This window comes from Strix aluco, chromosome 19 (assembly GCF_031877795.1).
Source record: "Strix aluco isolate bStrAlu1 chromosome 19, bStrAlu1.hap1, whole genome shotgun sequence".
NCBI classification, from domain to species: Eukaryota; Metazoa; Chordata; class Aves; order Strigiformes; family Strigidae; genus Strix; species Strix aluco.
Window position 1 is genome coordinate 4240147 of NC_133949.1, and position 27256 is coordinate 4267402.

Here is a 27256-nt window from a genome sequence, read left to right on the forward strand (position 1 = left end):
CCTAAAGAACAAGATCAAATCCCCAAGAGCAGTAAAATGGACAAGTCTCGGTAATATTTTATGAAGAAACTGAGGAAAGGCATAATAATAAAGAAAGGCATTGCCTGTGCCCCCTGCTCCCTTGGCTTAGCCAGGGACCCTTCTCCTGTCTTTCATGGGAAATCTGTAGTGAAGTGACTCCAGGACTCGCTGCTCAGCTCTCCCAAGGCTTTCCTGCAACCACAGGAGAGGCAGCCAAAGCAAAGAGCTTCGTCCACAGCCTCCTCACATGGAAGAGACAGGCACCTTACATGTGCACACTGGACCCGGGCACTGTGACCCCTCTGTACTGGCGCTTTTAGAGACTGGCCATGGCTGTTTTGTGCTTACCCAAGGTCTGATCCAGCAAACAATTACCTTCCTAATGCCTATTAACCTTCTTAATATCTCATCAGTATTAATTATGGCTTTTCATAATTGGGTGAATGTTGATTTGTTGTGCAACTGGTTCATCCTGATCTACCAGGAGAGAGGTTCCTAAAATGTAAAGCCCGTGAAAGGCAGTTTGCATGGCTGTCCTGCAAGGCCAGCCATAGCTTTCACATCAAGGCCACTGTTGTCAGGCTCCTAATGCAAGAGGAACATCTCACACAACTCTGCACGTGAAAACTCACCCAGAATGTCTAGGGACAGGGAAGTGTGCAAATAGAAGCTCAACACAAACCACTGAAAAGCTTTATTTTAAGTCACTGACAGAAATTTTCAAATACTTTCATCAAAGCTGTAAGGAAATTATTCTTCTGCAGTATGCAGTGCTCTACCAAACAGTTACTAAGCTGTAGCAAGTTGATGACTTACCCAAAGGAACACAGAAACCCTAAAATACAGCTGATCTACAAGAACACAAGATCTTGAAACTGAGGAGAAGACAGAAAAATGTCTCCAGCACAACTGGTGGTGTCCACATGGTCAAAACAAAGCATAACCAGAGAAGGGCCCGCATAAGCAGATTTACAAGTGTGAGGATCTGTTAGACCCTTGGTGTGGTCAGCTGTGAGAGGGGTGGTTCTCCGTGGCACCACCAAAGTGAGGAGGAATAACTGGCACCGACTGGGCATCACCGAGCTGTTCCATGCAGAAAGGTAACTCGGCACACTCGGAGCACTGAGGACAGACATGCTCTCAAGAAGGCGTCAGATAGGCAAGAGTTTGAAGCTAGGCTACTGGTTATTTGGGGCTTTCAACAGCTGGTAAGTATCTCTGATAAGTATGGGAAAAGGCAAGGCCATAAAGAGATAATAAAAATTATTACATTCCCACCTCATCATGGAGAGATAGTCAGCTCAGATCTAACAAAACATTTAGGCTCCAAACCCACAAATATTAAAATCCTCAGCTATAATTTTCTTCTGTTACGAGGATCCCTAGATCCATCATGCTGCCATTTCAAAAGCAGTCAGGTCTTGCCTAACCCGCAAGGCGTTTTCAGAAACTCCAGCTCCAAGTTGCCAAGACTAAATGTATCCATGTTCAGGTGACTCCCTTTTGCCCCCGGGTCTTTGCACCCTTTTCAGAGCCTGGCTCAATTTAAGTGAATCTTAGATAGGAAGAGGAGGGGCTTGCTCATATCATGAGCTTTCATCATGCAGCTTTAATACTTCTCTTACTCACCAACTCTGCTAAGACACACGTTGGCCAGAAGAGAGAGGTGGAGACAGGGAAGGTGATCTAATCTAATGGGAAAAGACTAAGAAAATTGTCTTCTTTGCGGTAAGCAAATGAAGTCTCAGAAGAGAATGGACTGCTGTCAGTACAGCAGTGCTAGAGAGAGAGAAGCTTTGCCTAAGTTAAAGATCACATTTGACTTCTAAATGTGAAAGGAGCGATTTCAGGACTAAATAAAAAAGGACTGGATTCTGAAATGGGAGAAATTTCCACTGGAAACTGCTGGCACAAACAGCTCCAGTGGAACATCAAAGTGTTTGGACTGCGCAGTGCCAAGGACCACATCAGCCACCCAGTCTTCAAAAGGAGAACAGTACTAAAGGGAGCTCATCTAGTGCATGCAGTTACTATACAGTTAAATAGAGGCATTAACACTGATATTAAAAACTTCAGAGGGATTCCAGGGTAAATATATTAGAGACAGATCATCAAGACTGAGGAAACTGTATCATGCTCCAGCTGCAGCTCCATGATGAATCCATGAATCACTCACAAGGCACAGATTAGCTTTGGATACCTCTTTATGAGCAAAGACGTAGCTGGAAATTTTCATAATGACGGGAGAGCAGCCCTAACAGAAACATGATGCAACAGGCTTGTGCTATAGGACTTGCATCCATGAGGCTAGTGCACAGTACAATCAGGTGACATGTGGGCTGGAAAATAAAACAGTTTATCACTGTAAATCACAGAAAAATTGAGGTGGGAAGGGCCCCTGGAGGTGTGCAGTCCAACCAGCTGCTCAGAGCAGGGTTAACTCCAAACCCAGGTTAGCTTGCTCAGGGCCTTGTCTAGGCAAGTTTGGAGAATCTCCAAGGATGGAGATCCCACTAGCTCTCTGGTCCCTGTGTCCGCATTGCACCACTACCATGGGGAATAATGTCTTTCTTTGCCTAAGGGGAATTTCCCTTGTTGTAACCTGTGTCTATTACCTCTCCTCCTTTCACTGTGTGCCTCTCAGAAGTGTCTGACTTCATAGCTACTCATTAGGAAGTCAAAGACTGAAATCACCCCCTCTCCCTTTCTCCAGACTGAGCAAATCTAGCCTCTCTTTGTACAGCACATGCTCCAACCCACAGATCACCTTGGTAGGCCTCCACTCAAGTGAAGTGTGGGAGAAGGTCATGAGCAAGGTGGACTCAGGATGGACATCCATTCTTATTGCTGGAACAGCTGGAGGAGGCGGCAGGTGGGAAGGAAAGTGAATGAGAGGCCCTGACAGAGCTGGGAGTGAGAGCTGCATTTCTGAAATCAGCAGCAGAGGCTGAGCAGGGAAAACGACCTCATCCCAGCTCCTGCAGGCTGCGTTCCCCATCTCAGTGGTTCCACCGGCCAGGGCAGGCATGCTCCAGGCAGTTCATTGCAACAGCCCCCATCTTGCCATACATGCATTTCATGGGTTTGATTAGGCAGTTTGATCAAATTGATAAACTAGATTAAATTTTCCAAATTTCAGCCTTGAGCTTGGCTAAAATTGGAAAAATAGGTCCTCTGTGCTTAGTGCACACAGCAAGATCATGGGCAATTTTGAGCCAGTCATTTCCTCTCAGGTTGCTTGCTGAAGTCAAAAGGACATGAATGAGACCTCCTCTGTCCCCAAGGGGCTGAACAGATGCTGGAGGTGCAGGTGTTAGACAACTAATATTAGAAAACTAGAGCTAGAGACAATGAGACATCCCCCGTGTAGTCAGGGCATCTCACACCCACCAAATCTGTTGACTCCTTTGTAGCTCTCAGCACCAGGAACTTACTCAAGAAACAGTGGGCTTCAACCCGCTCTAGGGCATGTTTGCATGCTTTCTGACTTCAAAACGCGTCCAGGCTTATGTTCATCAACCTACACACCCGGGGCGTTACGCAGCCCCAGCATTGCCCCTCCACCCTGGCCAAGCGCTGGCAGAAGTCAACATCTATCGCTCTTCTTTTTCTCCAAGGATCTCACAGAGACTCTTTCCATTTTGGGGGTGATAAGGAGGAGATTATTGTCAAGTGTTTGTTGGAACTACATCCTGCACTGACCCTTTCTCCAAGGAATATTTCATAGTGCTGCATGGCACAGGAGTGTGGGTCAGAGACTTCAGCAAGAAATACTTTCTTTCATTAAAAATACATGGGTTCTTGAATTGACTTTGTCCAATATTCCCATACAAAACCTACCACCATCCTCCACTCACCTGTGGTTACTGCACCTTTTATGAAGTGCAAGGAATATTTTGTCCTCGGCTTAGAATTTCAATGTATTGATTGATAACAGTAACGTAGCAGACTACAGAGGAAGGAGAAAGCAGGTTTGATCCCTTTCAAGAAAAGATATTGAGGGGACAAAGTTGGAGTAAAACTAGATTAGCTTTTACTTTCTTGTACGTTAAGACAGTTCTTATCTTTGCCAGGACACATCCCATTAGCTCCACAGCCCAGGGGTAATGGGGCCAGGCTGCAGGAATAGCTTGTCACAGTTTTCTGTCACACTAGATGATGCCTTTCGCATTCTGGGCTAAGGGCAAAAAATGGTGAGAAAACAGCTTTCTTCCATGTGGACAATTTATTCATTCCCTATGTAAGCAAAACTTGAAACAGTGCATTTTAAACAAGTCTGTTTGGGGTTCATGACAGATATTTCTGCTTCATTCAAAGGCACCGTGAAATTAGTAGATTTTCTCTGGAAACTGAAGTACATATTTTTTTTAAACAAAAAAATTAGAGGGTGAGAACAGGCAGTCATTCCAACGCCCCAGTCTCTTTCTATGTAGGTTGGAAACTTTGAAGGGAGGGTCCAAAACATGTTTTTGGCAGTAAATCTTACTGAAACACAGTGTATGTGAAATTGCCTAAGCCAGCAGCTGGTGTGATTGGGAATCAGTCTCTGGATAATATCACAAAGCAAAGCAAAATTAATTAAATGATTTTCACAGATCTGGGACATCTTTTCATGAAGTTCTTTTATTGCTGGACTCCATCTCGCTGAAGAGGCTTCATGCAAACTAAATTGAGCAAATGACAACAACCATGCCCAAACATTTCAGGCAGTAAAAGCATAAACACAGTAACAAATAATAATCCGTCTCGGCAGCTTCCCAAGTCCAGACTTCTGGGGAATCCTCAATGTTCAGCGTTAGAAGTCACCAGATGCTTCTTCTACAGGACATAAAAAGCAATGAGTTAAATGAGAAAAGGACACACCATAGCTCCCTGTTATCTTGTGTGATTTATTTCCACAGGTTAAGATGGAAAAGAGGGACCAATAACTCTGGTATTAGTCCCGATTGCTCTAAAGACCTCCAGGGATCCCTCCTTGACTACAAGATCCTACAGGTCTCACTTTTTCTGACACCATGAAGATGGCATTTATGGTTGTACCCTGCCACACTTTCAAGCTGATAATCGGATAGCCCTGAGGAGAATATAATGAATCATCCTCACAGAAGGCAGGAGCTGACTGCAGATGGAGTTGTCTGAGCTCTTAATGATTGCTGTGAGGTGCAGAGATTTGCTCCTTCTCACAGCCTGGATATCATCATGAGAGCGTGTCAGGGCCTGACTGTCAGAGCAAAGGAAAGATGACGTTTAGTTAGGAAAAGGCATGGCCCTAAGGCACTGAAGCAGCCTACCTTTCCCAGAGTGGAGACACTCTTTCCTACATCTACTTCCCGGGGACTTCAGAGAGCACTTGGAAGAAAAGCATTAAACCTCAAGAATTTTACAAATCCTGAAGGTAGCTGAGGGAAATATTGTAAATATAGGCAAAAACTTTCCTAGCAGGAATCAAACACCATAATCTCTTCCATAAAGTAGGAATCTCCGTTCAAGTGCAGAGCTGTTTTCGGCCTGACCAGGATGTGCTGACAGCCTGCTCAGAGCTGTGCAAAAGACAGACCAACAACCTAGACAGAAAGACCCTCCCTGATCCGGCCATCACTTTCCACGAAGAAAAGCGTGGGTATCAACAGTGAAGAGCTAAACTGCAAAGTCTGTTAATCAGAAAAATCCCAGAGCAGTGCACTTAGCTTCATCTTGCAATGCCGACGCTGGAAAATCTGTGAGCTGGAGGAGCCCTCACAGTGGACCTGATGAAACGGAGTATCTAAACATGTGCTAGGTATGTACCTGGCACATATGTTCAGACCTGTGTTAGGCAGCTCTGTTTTAGAGCCTTGGGGTCTGGTTATCTCACACGTTTGCAGACAGGAACTGTCTGCTCTTTGAAGCTTATACCTTGCTCTGTAAGTTCTTCAGTCCTCTTCGACCTCCAGGCTCTGAGGTCCAGCTTTGGGATCTGGCTGCAGCTCACAAAGTCACAAGGGTATCTGTTAGCCTGGAAGATATGTCTTGTTACCTTAGAGATCTTGGTGTTGTCACATATTATTTGTGACAAGGAGATTTTGGCCAGTGCAGAGCGCTGCTGAGGAGTGAAAACCCCTCTGTTCTCCCACCAAAACCTGCAGGAGAAAGAAGACACAACATATTTTTGCCTTCTGACTTCTTCACGACTCCTGCAACATTATTTCACATTAACACCAATAACACATTTCTTTTGCCAAGAACAAATTTAAATTTCTGTTACTTAAATCAAGAGCCCTGACTCACCAGCTGGATAATTTAACTTGCTTTTCTGACACGGACATATAATAAAGACGCAATTGAATTAAAGCCTTTCCCTGTGTTCCCTCAAATGAGGCACAGGCACCCTCTTTCAAATAGAAAAGTCTGCACATACTGTACACAGACTGTGGCTACATCCACAGGATTGCCATGCTGGAACCACCCCTATAATTATCCTCTCCAAAAAAAGCGCTTTTTTGTATCCTACCATTAGAATAGGATTTCTAGATGTGCAGTAGACTGCTTGCCTTTAGGCTCCCAATACTGGGTTTTGAGTTCATAGTAAGTCTTTCTAGGCAGAAAAATTTCCCAGAACACTGGTCATGATCCCATTTTCAGGCAATATTGCTAGCAAGTACAGGGACCTTACTTCAGAAATGCATCTTAAAACGGGGCACATAACTCACTTCTGCACCTGAAGTCCCTGAGCAGCTTCAAGGAAGAGGAGGACTTCAGGTATGTTGAAAGCACAACACTGCTCAAATTATTTTGGCTGGCAAGCAAACCCCAACCCACCCATACATTCGTGCAAGCGAAGACCAAGCAGTGCTACATTTCAGACCACAGGGTTCCAACTCAGAACTGGGATGGAAATAGTGAAAAATCATCTCTAAGACCCCTGAGAAGTGCATGAGGCACTGCAATGGTGCAAAGCTGTGTATGGCAAACCCAGGAGATAGGAAGGTGGACAGATGTTTGACTTTTGCAGAGCACAGCAGCCCAGAAGGAGCAGTCCCACAGAGAGGGGACAGGGATGCTGCCAGTGCCAGGGAAGCAGCTTGGGCTGAGCTGAGACTTAACCAAGAGAGAACAATTAATCTCTTTTACTCATTGCAAAGCCTGAAAGTGTTATTCCTTCAGCAACATCCCTTGGTCTGCAGGCAAATTTTCAAAACATGAGCCACCACATCAACAGATGCCGAGCATCTACTGTCAGTGCAAGCCATTTAGGCAGATTAAACCTGACAGCTTTTTTTCTAATTGGTGAAGTCAATCCATTTAGATTCCTGGTTTTCCCACCTTTAGAGCTGTATCTGTTTTTCTTGTTAAGCTATTTATACGCTTCCCTTTGCTGGAGTAAGCTTCTGTTTGAACACACAGTGACATGGGACTCCTTGAAACCACTTATCTGAAGGAGGAAAAGAGCTCAAACATTCACACTGGTTGTGAACCATCGGCATGGAGAAGGGCAATCCAATTTGCACAAGTAGTGATTGGCAGTGAGTGGGCTGAGAATGAAAACATTTGGCTGGGAAGGAATTTTAGCCTAGGATCTCAACTATCATACAGACAGGGAACAAGAACATCACCAGAAAGGGAAAGAAACATTTGGAGGAGTAATGAAAAACAAAGCAGCAAACAACTGGAACAGTTTCCAAATCTGCACAAAGAAATCCGCGTCAACTCCAGCCTCTGTCCTTCAGGGTTTGAACACCCACTCTTACCTGTCCCCATCACGAACTTTCCTGAACTGGGTGCCGATGAGACAAGCCATGAGAGGCCCAACCCTGCCTCCATTCACAAAGGGCTCTGAGAGTGCCCCAATCCAAAGGTCAATATTCTTTGGTGTCCCATACAGCTGTATGAACTTCTTTGCCAGACCACGATTCCTCAACACTTGAGCAAGTGTCTCCAATCCAGAAGGTTGTGAGAGCCCACAGAATTGTCTCCAGGAGTTATAACCTGCAAGTGGTTGGGTACCAGAGCAGACAGATCAGTAATGTGTTTCCCCCTCCTGGAAAGATTTTTTCCTCTTTCCCAAAGCTGGGGCACAGGTAGGGTCCCAATACGTTTAAAACATTTCTCTAAATGTTTCTATTTTTCTGTTAATGCCTTTCCACTCCTTCCAGAGCCTGCTCATCCTGCCTGGAATTTCAGTGCTGTTTGTGGAAGGGCCATGTCTTTGCAAGTGATCTCCTAGTGGGAGTTGCTCTACCACCTTCCAGTGCCATTTTGCTGTTCCACTCAGCGGCAATGCAGGTGCCTGTGCACAGGCTCCAGAGCCATGGTGTGTCTGAAACAACCTCCTGGTGATGTGACTGAGGAACTACAGGAGACCCACACCCTGATGAAGCTGCAGCAGAGAGCCAGAGGGGCAACCCCAAGGCATTTCAAATAGCAAAGGAGACCTATGTTCAGGCACCTGATGCTGTGGGTGCTGTGGGTGCCCAGATGAAGGGTCTGGGCATGCCTTCACCGTAACCTGGGAACCCTGAGGGAGCTCAGGGAGCATACAGTCTCAGATACCTTCAGATAGAGCCCCAGGGGAGGCGTTCTCACAAGACTCATTGGTGTTGACTTCATTGAAAGTGAATGTGGACAAGATGTTGGTGTTACCTCTTTCTGTACAACAGGATAGTGGCCAAGTACTTCCCCACAGCTGGTCTCACCTGTGTCCCTGTCTAGCCACAGGGACAGGCCATTCCATGCTGCAAAAAGAGCTCTGCATAGCCCAGGTTACTTCAGGTGGGAGAGAGCCACCAGACTTTGCCAGCTGGACTAATTTTTCTGTACTTCAAACAGCTGAAAATCCACTGGACCACAATTCTGCATCTTGGTGGACAGGGCACATTCCCAGCAAAGGGCAATTTATGATTCAGTGTCTTGTCAAATGGCTGCTTAAGCAGAGGAAAAGTCTGTGGAGCACTAATGTCTCCTCATACCTGTCAAGTCAGTGAAATATTAGGTGCAGGGATGAGATGATGCTGCAGCATACGCTGTGAGCAGGATGTCTAAAAACTGGGGAGAATTCAGAGAAAAAGATACAGCATGTGGTGTCTGGATGACACCACTATCAAACAATTCAAGGAGACTGAGAATTTGCTTTAGCAGAAAAAGAATTAAGAGGCTTTTTTTGATCTTGCTATACTGTCATCACCTCCATAGCTTGTCTAACATCAAGGAGTACGGTAGCACTTGGGGGTGGGCTGAGACCCAAAGGCTAAACACGAACTCACACTAGAAATACATGTCAGTTCCACTGCAGCCGATCAACAGCCAAAGCTATAAATTCAGGATTTGTGGTTCAGATGAGGTTCTGCACAATGCTGTTCCTAGATAAAGCATGGAAAAATAACAACCTTCTGTTGCAGCAAAGGCAGAGCAATCCTGTGACCTGACCATGCCCCTGGATGTATTGCAAAGCTTCTCTGGGCTTAAAACCTGTGAATCCAGCACACTCTTCACCACGGTTTCAAAGTGAGCACTATTGCATCTCCCAGGACGTTACTGACACAGCTCCAGGCACTTACATCAGCCTAATAACACTGTTAAGCAATGACACACCCATGAGCCAGTTGTAAAGTCTTATCGACAATCTATTTCCCAAGACCATCTTGCAATGACATTACAGTGCTTTTGCATCTTGCAGAGCTCCAACAGTGTTTCTGACATGCTTTCTTTCTGGGACACAGTCTTTACAGAGAAATTATGACAAGATTTTGCTCAGATATTGTGATCTGCTGTTCCAGTCACGTGTGGCTAGGCTGGACCACTACAGATGCTTGGAGAGAAGCCACAGAGGACTTCTGGCCATAATTCCACTCCTGCAAACTTGTGGCTGAACTACTTTCCCCATTTTGCCATTTGAACAATTCAAATAAGTCAGTTCCTGAACACTTGACTCTGGTCTGTGCAATGCCCCATGTCCTGGCTGTGTGCCTCCACGTGTCTCCTCCAGCTCCAGCCAGGCTCTGACTTCATTACTCAACCTCCTATCCACTTCCCTGTGGTTGTGCAGAAATGATGAAAAAGTTTGGGAAAGAGTAATTTCAGCCAAGCATGAGCTGGAGATTTTTCTCAATGTTCAGTCACAAAAGTACCTGATTCCTACTTGGTTTTCTTTGGAAGCTCTGCTCCCACAGCCAGCTTACCTGGGAGGCCATGATCTCTGCAGCGCTGCATGTTCAGCGCAGGTAAATCCAACCCAATCCTTGCAACCTGCTCAAACATCCGATCCCGGAGATCAGCCACGACCATTTGCTGCTGTGTCATCAGCTTGGCCTGATTAACCATCAGGCTCCGGAGAAAGGGGTCAATGCCACCTGCAACGGTTACAGAGGGACTTTTGAGCAGTGCAGGGTAGCAAGTGTGTGTAAGGGGCTCAGGAGAGCTGAATGCAGCGTATATTTAATTATGAGCTTCTACTACAAGAGAATCAATTTTCCTGGGCTTAAAGAATTAAAAACAAAATACTTTGAATAACATTCTTAGAGTCTACAGCAATTAAGCAATCAGACTGCATGCTTCATAATAAGATGGGCTGCATTTGACTGCAGAGAACAACTATATTGGGACAAACTCTGGCTGGTAGTAAAGATCATTTAATACATTTAATGCAAACTGCTTCTAAGTTTGGCTGAAGCAGAAGCTCATCCAGAGAGAGCAGAAAAGGCTGAATGAAATAACCTTACACTGCAGAGGTGCAAGAAAGGCTTTACCTTCTTTAACGATCCTCCAGACAGCAAAGAAGGCGTTTCTGAGTTGAATTTTGGGACCCATGGGCTTGTAATTTTCATTTAAGCGGTCAACAGTTGGGGGAACTGAAGCATGACCAAAACGAAAAGCCAGGGTGAAGACATTGGATATTCGAGGATCCACAGACTCATTGTAGCCTCGGTAATGAGGAACCCATCTCTGGAAACTAGTTCCCAACAGAAGAGGCAGGTAGTCCCTGTAGGTTATAATCTAGGCGGGAACAAAGAAAGTGTGAATCATTGATTGCTTGGCCATCATTTTCTTTAGAAGCAAAGTTATTGTTTGTGTCTCAAACTACAGGAGCTGTCACACTGAACTTCTTTGATGGGATTTATGTAGGAGATTTTGCTAGCACAGGCGTGGAGCAGTCCCCAGGGCCAATCTTCCTTTCACCTCATCAGACCTTCACACAGCTGATCTGTCAGTCTGGTGAGGATCCTTTCTGACACTGTTGAGCAACGTTTTTGTTTCTGCAGCTCCGTGGTCTTGGTTCAAAGCCTCTTCTGCACCTATCCATTGTAGCATGCCACAGCTGATGCAGCTCCAGACACAGACACGGGCACTTCAGGCCACTGCTGGGCTCCTGGGTTCTCCAGCCATGCATGGTGGGACCACTACACTCGCTAGCAGTGATGAGATTTGCATGAACATGCAGTGATTTGTGTGAAAATGCAAAGTGGACATAACCTTTCCAGGAACATCAGGAAGCTGCTGATGCTCCTGCTTGTACCTGACCCACTCTCATCCCCTGCACCAGGATCCTCTGCCCGTTGGTGCTGAGGACTTGGCACTCAGTCGTCCCCTGACATGCTCCTCCCTGCCTCAACAGCTTGGCAGGTCAGAGCGAGATGAAAGCCTGCCAAAGCCTCCCATATGTTCCCTCCTTGTCCTATAGGTAGAGGCCATTCCCACCAACCAGGTAGAACTGCATTTCCTCCTCCCTCCCACCCTACATGCTTCAGATGACAAAGAAAAAGTCAACAGTGCTGTCACAGATGATATCACCACCCACGGGCAGCTGGGTTAGTCCTCCCATAGTAGAGATTTCCAACCCTGGTCTCATGCCGCTTTGGGATATAGAGGAGGCTGCACAATAAAATTTAAAAAATCAAATTTTGTGTCAGTAGGTGAAAATGTCTTAATTGTCTGAAAATTGCAAGAAGATGAAACCATTGATCTAAACGTGATGATGGAGACAATGCTTTTAGTACAATTGTTTGAGTCTCTCCACATTGGCTTACCCAACATCTTTATTCAGCTACACTATAATATTTAAACTGACAGTTTTAAAAACTTAAACCTTTGGATATTGCTACTTTTTGTTTGTTTGTTTGTTTGTCGAGCCAACTCAGAAGACAGGTTTCCAATTAGGTATGACTAAACATTGCCTTTGGAAACCCCATGTCTTCTTCTCATAGGAGCCAGCCTTTTCTGTTGGCTGTGAAACCTCATCTGGCTTTGAAGCTGGTCCTGCTCCAAACTGGAGGCTGGACAAGAGACCTTGAGAGGTCCCTTCCAAGCACAGAAATATTTCTGTGAGCCTAGGATCTCATTCAGGGCAAAGTCTATGGTGCAGCACAGTCCCGAGGGTCTCTTTGCCTCGAAGCAGTAAGGACAGAGGAATGCCATGGCTGGTTGCACCCACCAGCACATGGGGCTTCTTGAAAGGAGGAGACCCAAAACCCAGTGGAATTTTAATCCAAATCTCCAGTAACGTTTTTATCCTGTACCAAACACTGGTTAGAAAAACTTTTCCTCTGACTTTTCTGTCTCCATGTTTCTCAAACAAAAATGTGCATTTAAAAACCCATCAAGCAATTTGGAAATTTAACAGTAGAGGAACATCAAAGATTCAGGGGGACCCCTCTGTGCTTGTTATTTCACAGAATCACAGAATCATCTGGGTTGGAAAAGCCCTTGAAGCTCCTCCAGCCCCACCATGAACCTCACCCTGACCGTTCCCAACTCCACCAGATCCCTCAGCGCTGGGTCAACCCGACTCTTCAACCCCTCCAGGGATGGGGACTCCCCCCCTGCCCTGGGCAGCCCATTCCAACGCCCAACAGCCCCTTCTGCAAAGAAATCCTTCCTAATATCCAGTCTAAAATATACATTTAATATAATAATAATATAATAATAACAACATATAATAATACGATAATAATAATAAAATATACATTTCGTGTATCTCCGTGTGATTTTGCTTTGGACAAAAGGGGCTGGTAGAAAGAATTTGGTCATTTGCACCCCAAAATACTGCACCCTTTGGACACCTCACACTAACAAACCCCATTATGTTAATTCTGTGAGACTGCAAGACAAGGCAGCAGAGCCAGGACACAGAACATGGTGGGTGGTACCTGAATCATGGCACCCAGGATCTTTCGTGCCTCCTGGTAGAGCTTCTCTCCATTCCAGTGGGGATTTAGTTTCTTCAGGCCTCTAGCCAGGCGGTTGTGCTCCCGCAAAAAGAGCGTGTGCATGCACGTCAGCTCCAGCATCTCGTTTGCTCGAGAATCACCTAGGAGTATCACAAGTGAGCAGGCTTGTACTGCCAGTGACCTGCGTGCGCTTGGCTGCTTCCCACTGGGAGGGGGTGAATGTCTCACTGGGACGCATGCATAGCGAAATTTTCAGATGTCTCAGTATCTGCATTGCGAAGAAGATGGGTAAGAAACACACAGGAGAAGGAAACCAGGGTCTGGGCTCCAAGGGTTGGAGAGCACCAGTGAAAAGCCAAATTTCCGCTGAGGCAGCAAAAGCCAACAGGCCACCATGGTTGTGCTCAGCATCACAGAGAAAGATGGGGAAGGGTTTTTTTTCAAATAAGAGCTCAGAGCATTAACTTAAGAAGCTAAATACAAGAGGGTGGTCTCCAGGCTCCCACATCAGAGAGACAGTCTCACAGCTCAAGAAAGAGATGAAAATGGGCAGAGTGAAGTCAGGACGGCCAAGGGAACTCTGAAAGTTAGAAGGCATCCCTCAAACCAGCTGAGACTACAGCCAAAGCAAGATGACAGTCATAATCAAGCTCTCTGGTGAGTAAAAGTAAAAGCAAAATGAGTCACAACTTGAAGGAATAAATTACAAATGGCATCACAATGAAATATTAGATCCTTCTTCAAACACCCAGGGCAGGAAACCCGAGAGCAAGCAGGTGATGAGAATATAAAGGGGCACTCAGAGAAAAGTAAATATGTGGTATTTAGTCCCCTAGTCCTATAGTCAATAAAGGGATTTGCTCTTGCATTCAGCACAGAGACCCTTTCATTTACTGTCAAAGGCTGGCTGTAAGAGACTGCAGAAGAAACAAAAGAAGCACTGTGAGGTTTCCTCAAGCAGAATGCATCCACCCAGGGCTTCCAACATAGGAAATCGCTGAACCCTGTTAGGCAACTGCACACATAAAATTTTCCCAGTTCTCAGGGACCAGAAAAGTCACAGGTAAGACACTGAATTTTCAAAGGAGCTTCCGAGCCAGCGTGAACTGTTCATTATAAATTCATTGATGGCTACACACCCAGCTATGGAACAGCAACTGCTCCAGAAGCCCCTAGACACAGAGTTCTGAGGGCTGGGGGCCCACCCTGGGAAGCAGCTGCCCATTCTGCTCCTCACTGGGCATCTGCCTTTGGCCACAGGTCCTGCGCAGTCCTCACCAAGGAGAGACCTGCGAGAACTGGGGAAGCAGCTGAAGATGTGGAACAACAGATGGGACAGAGAGGTGTGAGAGGCTGAAGGAAGCATAAAACACCAAGAGCTTAAAAGGAGGGCGCTGAAGGATGACACCAAGCAGAGCTCTGCCGCCGGTCCCACCACCAGGTCCTGATGATATCCAAGGACCATGGTGATGTTTTCCAGAGGATCTTGGGCCAGATATGTAGGGGGCCAAGGGAATAGAAATGAGCTTCACAGCTGATGAGATCTGTTGTGCCCTCAAGCTTTCTCCGACAGTGCCATGAGCAGCCCAGTGTGGCCAGAGCCAGCAGGAGTTAGCCAGCAGGTCCTGCTCGCCAAAAGAAAAGGACAGAGGAGTGAGATACTAATTCACAAGGTGTATCAGAAACCCTCTCTGGGGTCCTGCACATTTGTGGCAACATTGTGGTCCTCATCAGCTGGGGCCAGGGAGAAGGGAGCAGTGCTCAGGGCTCCGGGTCAGTTGTTCCATCTCTGTGTGCTGGGGCAGGAGACAGCAAACAGCAGCAGATGAGAAGTGGCTGTACAGTGTTTTGGCTGGAGAGGAGGCATGGCTTTGGGAGGCTGTGCCCAGGACAAAAGGAGTTATTTTTGATTGAAGAAGTGGTCAAGAGGATACCAAAAGCATGACAAAGGATAAATGGAGCAGGAGGCTGCCTTGACTGTCAGACTGAAAGCCTGTGCTGATGTACTGGCCAGCATGCTGCCAGTGCGCCCCCAGCGGGGTGGGCACATCTTAAAAGGTGGTCTGTGGCTAGTCTCATTCTCAGTTCAGCTGGGATCTAAGCTCCCCTCACAGTGCAGCAGACACGCTGATGTGCAGCAGCACAGGCAGAAGTTTCATGAAGGTGACCCAGGCCAGCACCAACACACCTGTACCCATCCTGACAGAAGAGACACAGCTTCCAAATGACAAGTACAGACAAGCCATTGCCTTCAGGCCAGTCTGCTACTGCTGTGTTTGCTCAGCTCCATCACAGCACTGGTTCCCCGGTCACCTCCAGCAGCCCTGTGTGCTCTCTGGGCCCTACACCAGAGCTGCTGAGCACAGAAGGGACAGCTTCACTCCAGGCATATAGTCACAAAGATGACTTGGGGATGGTGAAGATCTGTGACCTAGCACAGCCTGTGTCAGTCTTTCATGATGTTTTGCTATGCTCCATTTTCTGCTTAACTAAGAAAACCAATTAAAGAAATGAACAGGAGCTGGTGGAATTGTTCACTTTGGATTTCAGGGTTAGGGGCGCCAGCACCCAACTTACCTGCAAGAAAACAAGGGACTTTAGCTCCCTTGCTGACTATAAGACAGGGGTCTTTCTGTGCGCTGCCAAAGGGCATATATGCCTTCCCCATGTCAGTGAAATTCCGGTTAACAGCCAGCAAGCCCAGCTGGCTGGTCCGATCCCTCAGTTTGTTGGCCAAACGCACATCACTGCCGTACACCATGCTGCCGTCAAGAAAGGAGGTGAGCGCGTTGATCTGATCTCGAATTGCTCTGCCGCTGGTACAAGCAGGAGCTGAGCGGAAGAAAGGAATGCAATCTCTCGTGTTTTTAATTCGTGGGTCATTGGGTGGGATCTGCAGAAATATAAAATTCATCACCGGTTCAGGGGTGTAGAAACTGCACTGTGGTACTACAGCTGTAAGAAAAGCCAGGCAGGAGCCATTTCAGAGACAGTCCCCATGACAGATAGTGTGGAGATCAGTCATAAATCCCAGATATGAAGGGTCACATTGACAGTAGAGATGCTATTTTAGGAGTCCAAGTCCCAAATATGCCTGAAAGCCTGGAGATGCCTAAATTTCCATAAAGTCCTATGGATACCTAAACTTTTCCTCTGAATATATACACGCAGGACTGAATCTTTAAAGCTCAGGTGTTCCTATCTCATGTTGTAGTCCAGTGTCTATATTGACGCTGTGGACAGTTGTCATCCAGAACTTGTGACCCTGCCTGCATTCTCAAATACATGTTGGGCAAATACTCAGTCATGCTCCATCCCTTCACAGTTTTCCTTGAAAGGAAGTACAGGTACACAGGAGAGCCAGAGCTGCAGTACATCTTCAAAGGCAGGAGAGCAGGGCTGCAGGGTGGACGTGTACTCATTAAGCATTTACTGGAGTGGAGACTCCAATGCGACTATCGTGCTAATGCCTTAGCTGCTATTGAGAGATGCTCATCACTTCCTTGCCCCATGCACTAATAAGCATTTAACCACCAAATGGACATGGGTTTGCTGGGGTATTGACACCCATCAGTTCCTGTCTCTGAGACATTCACTATAATCCAGGCATCACCCACGCTGCCTTTGCACCATACCTCCAAAACAAAGCCATATCATTGAGGGAGATGAGTAAATGGTTGGAAACAGGGGAAAGACAGGTTGTGGCTGTGCCTGACATGTGGGGACAGCCCCTGGAACCCAGCACCGCCACCTTACAGAGAGTAGTCTGACTCCCTTGGCCCCTCCATAGCCACAGACTGGGACAGCCACCAACATCTCCTGGCTGGAAGGTAGATATTCCCTCTCCCCCTTCCCTGCGAGAAGGCTGGCTGTACCTCGATGGGAAAGCAAGGGGGCTCCTTGGCACAGGTGGTGTCACAGTCCACCTTGCCACGGAAAGTGACTCTGGCTGCAGTGTTTGGCGTGAAATCCAGGTCGTGGTCAATAAACTGGCCCCACTGCATGAACATGCGTGCTCTCTGCTGGTCCAACCTGAGCTGCTCAGGGGGGAAGCGGACAATCTTGTTTGACACTTTTCGAACCTGCAGGGGATGAAGGCAGAACAGTGCATTAGGAAATTACTTGTATGAATCAGTTTGTAGGGGTCATCAGTTTGTAGGGGACATCAGTAAAAATTCACAAGGCATTCCTTATACTTCACAGAAGAAAAATGAAATCTCTGTCTGAGTTGGAAGGCATTACTGAGTGCCCCCTTTGCTGAGCATCGCATTGTTCTGGCTCTAGTCAGGTTTCTGAGCCTCTAGGCCAAGTGTATCCCTTGATGGACATACGGAAGCAGCTAAGCAAGAGCCATGCTGAATACCCGGGGGAAGGGAGGTAAAACATTTTACAAGACTGCTTTGAAATAGAAGCATGAAAAAAAAAAAGTCTTTGGGAATTTCTGAAAGTTATCTCAGTAAACTCCTTCTAGCAGGGCACTCTCCCAAAGCCCTCTTCCTTTCTCATCCCTTCCCCATCCATCACAATTCCCCCACCAGTTCTTCCTCCATGTATTACTACAGAAAAAGTGATCAAAACTCTGCTCAAGCCCTGACACTGTGCTGTGGAGCAGACTTAGGGAGTACAGTGAAAGCACAAGCATAAGGCACACAACCCAGAAAATCGCAGAGCTCCTCATTAGTGCTGTTGTTGCACCAAGCCCAAGTGATCAGAAACCACATCACAGTGTCCCTGCTCTTGTCCAGGCACCACGAGAGCCACACGCACCCCCACAGATCACCCCACCCACAGACCCACACACAGAATCTCTAGCTGCACACACAGAATCTCTAGCTGGATAATTTTTGTTCTGGCGACTGACATGCTCATTTTATCCTCTGGCATATTGCTTTTCAGGAGACAACCAGCTTCCACAAGCCAAATCAAAAAAGGTGAGTAAATTACATTGGCTTAAATGCATTTAATTTAAAAGAACACGTTGTGTAATTCTTTCTTTATCCTGCACTTCTGAAGTAATCAGATTAATTTTCCTTTGTTTTTCCTGAAAGCATGGGAGTTAGAAAGCATTTCTGTTAGATCACCCTGGAGATTCTCATATGATCAACCTGAAGTTGGTGAATTTAACTTCCTCCTCGTGATCACCACCACGCCAGTCGGTGGACATGCACTTCGACGCCTGTGATCTATCCAGGATTGGCAATCCCTAAACCCTAATACTGCATTTTCAGATGACTATTACAAACATTACCAGTGGATAGGGGAATCCAGAGAAACGCTTTCCTTCTGTCCACCCACGGGGGAGTGACACGCCATCCTCATATTCTGCTGGCAACCATCTGACCAGGGGTCTGTTTGAAGCTCCTAGTGATGGGTTTCTCCTGTCAGGGTGAATGGAAGAACAGCAAACTGTTAGTGTCATTAGGATCGTGGCAGGGCCAAGAGCTTATGGATGTGGAGAGAGACAGGAACCTTGAAATGGGGCCACACAGCAGTGTACAACAGCTGGGCAGCTGCCGCAGCCCTATGGGTTTGCTGCTATCAATAAGCCTCAGGTTTAGTAATAATAACAACAATAATACACACCAAGCCTCAACTTCTCCCAGGCAAGAACTCAGGTTGCTGGTGACTCCTTGTGTCATCCAGCCTGAAGGGCCCTTGTCCTCAGACTGTGGGTGGAAAACAAAGGTGAAAGCCTAACGTCAGAGAAAAGGGGCAGATACTTATGCCCGTTCATTTAATTATAGTGGTGAATTATTAATGGTGGTTATTATAGTTTGATTAGACAGTTAAAGCCTTTATTAGACTAATAATATATACTAATAATACATTTAATTTTGGAGTGCATGTCTAAGATGAGTTCTCTGGTTTCCTGTCGTATGCCGTTGGTGTAACGCTGCCTAGGGCCAAGCAATGGAGGGACACAGGGCACAGATGAGCCCACCTTCTCCAGGGCTTCAGGGTCTGGTTCAGGTGTGATGCACCCGTCCTTATCCCAGAGCCCAGATCCTCCTCCCGAATGAAGACACTGCTGTCTGAAAATGGGAGGAGGCAGGCAGCTCTCTCTACTTATACAGATGCCTAAATGCATCCCCCAGGCAGTCTGAGCTCCTTCCTCTGCCTGAGGTGCTCCCAGGAGATGCTCTGCCTACCAGGTTCTTGGTAACAGGGGAGGGATGGGGAATGCTCCTATACTGTCCCTTTTAAAACACTCCACTGTTTAGCACAGCTTCCCTTGTCTCTCACATTACAGTCATGCTCCTCCATTTGTCCAGCCATGGGACATGCAGAAGTTGCTCCCTCCCAGCCCACGTGCCCAGATTTCCTTCTGTGCACAGTGTGGGGCAGGGAGACTGCCACATCATGCCCCAGCATGGGCTTGGGTCAGGAAGCCCTTTGAGACCCTGCAAAGGAGCAGAGTCAGACAAAGCCCAGGAGAAAGAAGAAAGGTGCAGCCTGACGACAGAGACTCTGGGCTGGAGAGTCAGTCCCCAGCACAGAGCTATTTGCATTTTGGCCAAAGAGCTAGTTTGTGTACAACACCAAAAATCCTCGAAGCAAGACTGTAATTAAAAGCTCCACACATCTAGGAAATAACACTGTGGGTTGTAAAACCCTAAAGAAGGCGTCTTACATAGATCATCCTTGGGGATGTGGGTCTAGTTCTGCCAATGGAGGACCCATCCCATCCATTCTTCTGTTGACACAGCCCCCTCACCTGTTGTTGCACTCGCCAGTGATCGTTCGATAGAGGTGAGAGGCATCACAATTTATTTTCTTATTCTGCTGGTCACATCCGCTTGCCTTGAAAATCATCCCCAGCTGAGCTGGTGTCAGCAAGTCTGCCAGGTAACAACAGAGAATAAACATGCAGGAACGTACCGGCCCTGCTGGGTCTGTGGTGCCTCCCAGGCTCAGGAAAAAGTTTTCCTTCTTGCACCCTTGAAATGATTTCTTATCACAGTATCATCTGGAAGAGCACAAGAGGCTGTCATCTAAGGTTTTCCTGCTAAAGATGTGCTGAGGTTGCTCTCTAGAGCAGCAGATTGCTTTTTCTGATTTGGAAAGCATTAAACCCAACAAAGCTGTGGTCAAATCTTATTTATAATTACATGTTAGGCCTGTGCAGCAGTGGAATTGTTTTCTAGCATTAGCAATCCTTTTTCCTTCCTCTCCCCTCTCTTTTTATCTCTACCGTAAATTGTTAACAGCTACAGTCATCCTAGTGGTGCATTACAAGTTCTTTCCCCCTGTGAAGCAGCCGCCGGCGTGTATCACCACTGTTCAGAGCTGTCTGGAGAAGAAACCATCAGGTGGCTGGGCAGCCCAAGGGGACGCTGCCTTTGCATTTCCACCGTGCCGATATCCCCACGAGTTCAACCACCAAAGCCTTCTTGGCTACTGCTGCTGGCACACCACGTCCTGAGTCCCTTGGAGGTTTCCTAGTCATTGCTGCCACCAACAGTTTGGGTCACAGCATGGTTTAAGAGGCAGCTCTTGGGCTGGCAGATAAGGGGCGGCAGCCGGGTGGTCTGGCAAGGCTCTGGAGTCGTGCTGGAGCATCACTCCAGAAATGGATGGAGAGGCTGGAGCTGAGCAGTCAGCTCTGCCTCCTTCTTCCCGCTCAGCCCGTGCTGGAGCGATGCTGGAGCACCCCATGATGTGTGTCTTGGCCTGCCAGTGGTTTGTTGTAATGCTGGGGATCCCTACGAGTTCATCTCTTCATGGCAGGACTGTGCCTTCCTAAGCCGTTTCTCTTACTGCCCCTAATTTGCCTTTTGCTCTCGGCAAACGGGGAGGTCAGGACTGCCACCCCATGGCGGACACTGCTCCTTCAAGACACATACTGACATGTCCTTTCACATTGTTGTTCTCTTTCTCTATTTGTGTCTTTCTCACAGAATCCTGTTCCAGATGCAGAACAACCTGGCAGTGACTTGGACTATTGCTAGCTGAAGTCTGGCAGAAAAAGAACTTACCTTGAGGTTGAGCTGTTGTGAGTCACAGCCTCTGTGTTTGCTCATTCCCTACTCATTCCCTTTATCCCTTCTAGATAAAAAAATTATCTAGAAAAATCTTACAAGCTTTGACCCATTGGTACGTTAACCTCTATATTGCAGAAAGAACCGAGGAAGTGCACAAAACACTTTCATTAACTGATAAACCCCCAAATAATTTTTTAAGATGGAAAGAGAGCACAGGAAAATAACTCAGCTTTGTCTCACTGCAGTCACATGGGAGGGATTTGAGTCGTGGCCCATTATAACCCCCTTTCATTCCCTCCTCCCAAGCCCCACAAAGCCCCAATCACCAAACCCCGTACCTTCCTCCTCTGCCTTCCTCCCAGCAAAGTGAGATCCCCACCTGTGACATTGAAGTCCCCCCTCACAGCCCACTGCAGCTTCTCCTTGAGGAGGGTCAGAGTGGTTTCCAAGTAATCTGCAGCCCGAACGGCGGCTCGAGTCCCTGCCACCGGCTGTTTGAAATATCCCAGAAGCTCTACTGGGGTCAAGGCGTTGTTCTGCAGGTGCTCCTTTATGCTGCAAGGGAGAATAAAATAAAATCTGCAGGACTGAAATGAGGCAAAGACAAGAGTCCTGCAGGTTACACAGCTGAGCATCAGGCACCCCAGCTCTCCTGGCTGAGCTGCAAACAAGGGCAGAGTCATCTCCTTGCCTGCACAGTAGCTGGAAGAGCCCAGGGCTATTCCTGCCACCTTCAGCAGAGTTGCAGGAAGGGAATCTCTTAATTTCTTAAAATCTCAGCTCCACCTGCCAGAAGACAGACTGTAGGTCTTTACATCCTTGAGGCAACGAAACCTCACTCAGATGTTATCCAGCTCCTCGATGTCTGCAGGTGCCAGTCTCCATCCGGAGGTCCCAAACATCTCCAGATCATCCTGTCCTAATGCTGCTGGAGCCTCCTCTCAGAGGCAGGGGTTCCTAAGCCAGCGAGGGGTTTCAGAGGATGGCTACTGAAGGAGGGTATGTATGGGCTGGTAGGAAGCTCCCAAACAACAGTGGCAAAAGTTGGGGTCTCAGTCAGATCCCTCAAAATGCCCTCACTGCAGCCTAGAGTGGTTTGCTCCCTCCGTAGGAGGGAACCACTAGAAATGGGCAGGAGCCTATGCTGGCTCTAGTCCTCCTCGGAGTATCTCTGAGGGATGAAACAGAGCCAAGCAATACTGAGCTGGGAGGAACAACATACACAGAGGACAGTTACAGCTCTTACACTGGAGATGTGGTGTAAAAACAGGGTGACGGCAGGCAAAACGCTGGATTAGAGCCCACTGTGCCCCCGGAGGACCTCGCACCCTTGCCCACTCAGCCGGAGTGAGGAGGAGAAGCCAGTGACGCTGCAGGCAGGGCACGCAGTGTACGCCCGCAGCCGAGCCCAGCCCCGACTTACCGGTCGCGTGTGTGCTTGTAGGCTGCATCCACCAGCTGCTTGGCCTCATCCACGCTGCTCAGGAGGGACGACGCGTCCAACAGCCCCTCCGGCAGACCTCAGTACGGGAAAGGAAAGAGCAGAGGTGAGAGTGCTGTCTCCCAGCTGGGAGCATCCCTGTGCTGCAGTGGGGTTCTCTCTGTGCCTCCAGCACCCGGGGATATTGGCGCAGCAGTGCTGGAATTGCTGCTGCTCACTCTCTAGAGCGAGAGGCACCTGTACATGCAAATATTCCTCAGGGGAGTCTGAGCGAGTCACTCCTGGGCATGAAAAGATTATCTCCATCAGTGGAGGCTTCAAATAGCCACCATGAGAAGAGGTAGGCATCATCCCTCCTGCCATTTCAAAGGAGAGCAGTTGCTGTTTCCTCAGGATATTTTGCAACCCCGATTAATGTGATTCATCTTATTTCTATGCCTCCAGCCATAGTCGCCTTCAGAGAGCCTGTACAGATACCACTGGCTGCCATGACAAGCATTGATAGCCCAGCATTAATAGCTCTTGTGTGCTGGTTTTTCTTATCACTGTCTTTACTCCCTCACTTTTTATCCTAGATTGGTTATAGCCACACTGTTAATACACCTACGGTGAGTTTGGGTCCTTCCTCATGGCACCAACTGGCTAAAACTCATATACATCCCCCTACACCTCAAGGCAGAAGGATACACAGCCTGATTTCCTCACTGCAACCTCCTGCCACCCTCACTGCTCCCCCTCCTGCTCAGAGGAGCTCCCGAAAACGAATTGTGTCCCCATCCTCTGCTGGCTGTGGGTCTGTAAGGAACTGAAAGAAGTAATGCCTGAAACATTCATCGACACAGAAAACCTCAAGGACAAGCTGTGGCCTTTGGATTAGTGTAAGGAATGTCACCCAAGGAAGTAGGAGTGTATCGATGGCTGCACCCCCCACTCCCTTGCAGTTGCATTGACAGACTCCTCAGATGAGCCTCGAAGAGGGGAAACTGGACTGAGTGAAACCAGGTGTCTCCCCTCAAACACAAGTACCCCTAAGCCCAACACTTTGTAGCTCCATTGTGCAAGCCAGACACAGTGCTTGCCCTGCTAATGACTTCATGCCTTCATCACCAAAGCGGTAACAAGAACTGATAAGAGGGGATCACCTCTGGGATGAGCGATAAGAAGAATGAAGTCAGCAAAAATCTCTGGGAACAGAGGAAAAACCAAAAGTGGGCAGGGCGAGTATGACCACCAACTCAATTGGAACCCCTGCTCCACCTTTTTCCAAGTCTCTCATGGAAATGAGTTCGTTGAATACCTGCCCCTCCCTCCTCATCTAGTATGCTAATCAACTGATAAGACGAATTTAAAAGGGGACAGAAACTTTGCTGTGTGTGCAAGATCACCAGACCTGAGACAACGCTGGATCCAGGGGTGGTGATCCAGATTTCTTTCACTCTCTTTCTCTCCTTTCTTTTTCTTTTCTTTCCTTTCTTTTCTTTCTTACAGATTTCTAAGAGACCACATTGCTTATTATCCTTTTCCAAGTTTAAATTGTTTTCTACCACAAGTAAAACGTTTTAACTGGTCGTTTGGTGTCGTTTCACCTTAATTTAACCCGAGGGGATCACAGAACCCTTGCGATTCACTGGGCTTCCAGTCCAGGTCGTGACAGGGTCACAGAACAGGAGGGGACAGCCCCTGGTGGGCTTCTCTGAGTGAGAGCGTTTTCCTATAGCTTATAAGGAAGAAGAAAACTTCAGAAATCAGCACAAAGGGGATAAATATCTCCAAATTCTCCCTGGATTCTTTAAAATATCTTCCCTGATCAACCCAGAGTTTGCCTCTTTGACAACCTCGGTGAGAAAAATTACTGCCTGAACCACCATTTGAGACAAATAAAAGGTCAGGCATGTGCTTTTCACAAGGATTTTACATTGTAAATTAACAGGCAGAGGTCTCTGTATGTTTTGGAGCAGTGATTCAGGGCTGGGAGAGAGCTGAGTCACAGCCCCATCCCCGAACTCCGCAGCCCCTGGTAGCTCCAATTCACCAAACCCTGCAGCAGCTGAAGCGAGTTCACTTCAGAAAGAGGCGATAATTCATTCCTCACTTTGAGAGCAGGAACCAGCCCCCCCGCGAAGAGGGGAGTTCAGTTTTCAGCCTCCGTATAAAATAGCATGAATGCAGCGAGGGAGCTGCCCCCAGGCACCGTAGCCCCCAGGGCTGAACCCCGCTCTCCAGGGAGAGGCTGCGCTCGCGGCTTTGCACAGCGTGCAGGGAGGGAGACCGTTGTACCGTGGGGATGGAGCAGTGCTGAGAACTGACCTCCCCTTCAACGTGATTTTAAGAAATCAGAGAGGATGTTAACTGACAAAAACCATGAAACAGCCAGGATTGCTGCCACAGTAGATACAAACTGACTATGTCCCTTCTGACACCTCTTCAGGACTTTGCTGCTTACAATAGAATAATTCAGGCTCTTCTAGACTTAATTTTATCTTTTCTACTCAGAAAAGCCTCTGATCTGCAAAAAAAAAAGGACAATACCATAGGAATAAGATGTCTGGAACAGGCTGAGGATCATCAGCAACCCCAGGAATATTTCTGCCTTCATCCCTGCAAAGAAATGCAAGAAGTGAAGAAAACCAAGACTCTGTGGATCTCGCCATGCATTGGAAAGGTCAGTGCCCACACTGCTGATGGCAGGTGTTAAGGGATTTCATGAGATGTCCCCTTCCCAGCATGATGGTCCCCAAAAAGCAAGTGTGCTGCCTGGGAGGTCCTTGCATATGGAAAGGGAGCTGCCTCCTGTCCCTGGGAGCTCAGGCACTGGTGGGAACACACTGCTCTGGGGCTATGGGGGCAACACCAAAGGGAGCAGGGGGCAGAACACGCTGCCAGTGCTGCAGGCAGGCAGCTCGCTGGGGAGCCCGGGCAGCAACACTGAGCGTGCAGGGAGAGTCGGTGCGTGGGGTTAGAAGAGCTGGAGGGAAAGAGGGATCAGCCAGGGCAGCATGGAAGGTCTTCTACATGTAAACGCTTGGAATGTTTTTGCCCAAAGCTGACCCACTCACCTCCCAAGGGTGTTCCAAAGCGATCAGCTCTATGAGAAGGAGCCCAGAGCTGTGGGCTTGCCTACTGCACATTGCCTAGCACGACCATGGAGCTGCTGGCCAAGGTAGCCCAGAGGCCACCCTAAAATGCCAAGCTAAACCTGTTCCCTGTGGAGGAGCCCTCCGGTGACAGCAGCAATGTGCTCCAGCCACATCCTTGCTGTGTTCCAGCTGCGCTTGGTGCCAAGCGGAGAGTGGCTCTGCCAGCCCTGGAGCAAGGTGTGGGGAGCCATCATGCAAGCAGTGGGAAGCGCAGACCTCAGCTGGATGCTCCAAACACAGCCCCAGCCCCCGCCTCACAGTACAGAAACAAGTGCTCCATGAAAGCAGAACCAATGGGCAACGGGCCGGGCTCTTACCTGTGATCTTCCGCTGTCCTCGCCACGGCCCCCTCCGCGCCTGCGCTTTTATCTGCAGCAGGGTGTTACTGCAGTGGGCGCCCCAACGGGGCTGACTCACAGGGCTTGGAAACTCCCCATGGGTGCACGAGGCCAAGGCAGCACAGCACCCACCTCCCAGCCCAGCTCCCCAGCAGGGAGGCTCCCACGTACCCACCCGCACGCACAGCCTGATGCTCAAGCAGACAGAGCTTCCCCAGTTTTTCTGGGGAGATGTTAAGGCTGCGCTTGGCCATGGTTTGAGAGTCTTGACTCCTGGGGATGTCCTACAGGGACAGGGCTCCTTCCCCCATGGTGCTCTTCATCCTTTGCTGCTCTTCAAGGTTGAAAAAGATGTTTTCATATCCACCCGTGGAGGCACCAGCTCTAAAGGGTGTCTGCTCTGCTCAGCACTCCCCATCTCACCTCCCTAACCCGCCCTGTCCCATGTCCTTGTTGTGGTCTGGAAGGGTCCATGAATGCTCTTCTTTGTGCACTTCCCTGCGTAGAGATGGAGCAGCAGCAGGAGGCACCAGGATGATGGTTTGAACAGGCTTCACCAACCTCCAGCTGTTGGTCTTGAGCACCGGGAAGCTCAGGTAGGGTCTCGCCCTTCCCCAAACTGCCATTGTACCGGGAGCTCATGTCACAAAGCACCACCTCATCCCCTGGCCAAAGCCCCTCTCCCTGCCTGAGTGCAAATCCAGCTGATGGCCAAATCCTGGCTGTGTTACAGCAGTGCCAGTGAGGCGGGGCAGTGGGATACTGCTGGATCAGGCGAATGATGGGCTTGAACAAGCTGGGGTACAGAAAAGCAAAGGATCTGGTGGAGTTGAGAACGGTCAGTGTTAGTTTAATGGTTGGACTAGATGATCTTCAAGGTCTTTTCCAACTGAGATGATTCTGTGAAAGGAGCTGCTCCTCAGCTCACTTCTAACTAACCATGCATTGCAATTGTGTTTTCCCTTCTCTAACAGAAACTCCTTGGATTAGCAGTGCAGACTGAGAGCACCCAAGTCTCTGCCCGTGTTCCCCTGGGGTAGGTTAAATGAACATCTGTTAGCTGAACTCTTCCCTGCGTGGGGCACTCCAGGAACCCCAGGGTTGTTCAGTGCCTCTAGCAGTGACTCTGCAGGTGTCCCCGTCCCCAAAGCTGGGCTACTCGCAGATGGGGCTGCACCTTCTGACACGCTGTCTTGGT

At 48.1% G+C, this 27256-nt stretch overlaps 1 protein-coding gene across 1 annotated transcript; it reads right to left on the reverse strand.

The window, feature by feature from the left end:
* Window positions 1-4628: 4628 nt before the first annotated feature.
* MPO (myeloperoxidase) lies at window positions 4629-26684 on the reverse strand. Its single transcript, XM_074845735.1, has 15 exons — window positions 26482-26684; window positions 26038-26105; window positions 25113-25181; window positions 22566-22662; window positions 21522-21697; window positions 19876-19999; window positions 18409-18538; window positions 17036-17242; window positions 15738-16053; window positions 13140-13300; window positions 10743-10989; window positions 10176-10346; window positions 7749-7986; window positions 5917-6140; window positions 4629-4839 (listed from the first exon to the last, which is right to left on the reverse strand). The coding sequence occupies exons 1-15, from the start codon at window positions 26682-26684 to the stop codon at window positions 4817-4819; spliced, it is 2454 nt and encodes an 817-aa protein (XP_074701836.1). The 3' UTR covers window positions 4629-4816.
* Window positions 26685-27256: the final 572 nt, after the last annotated feature.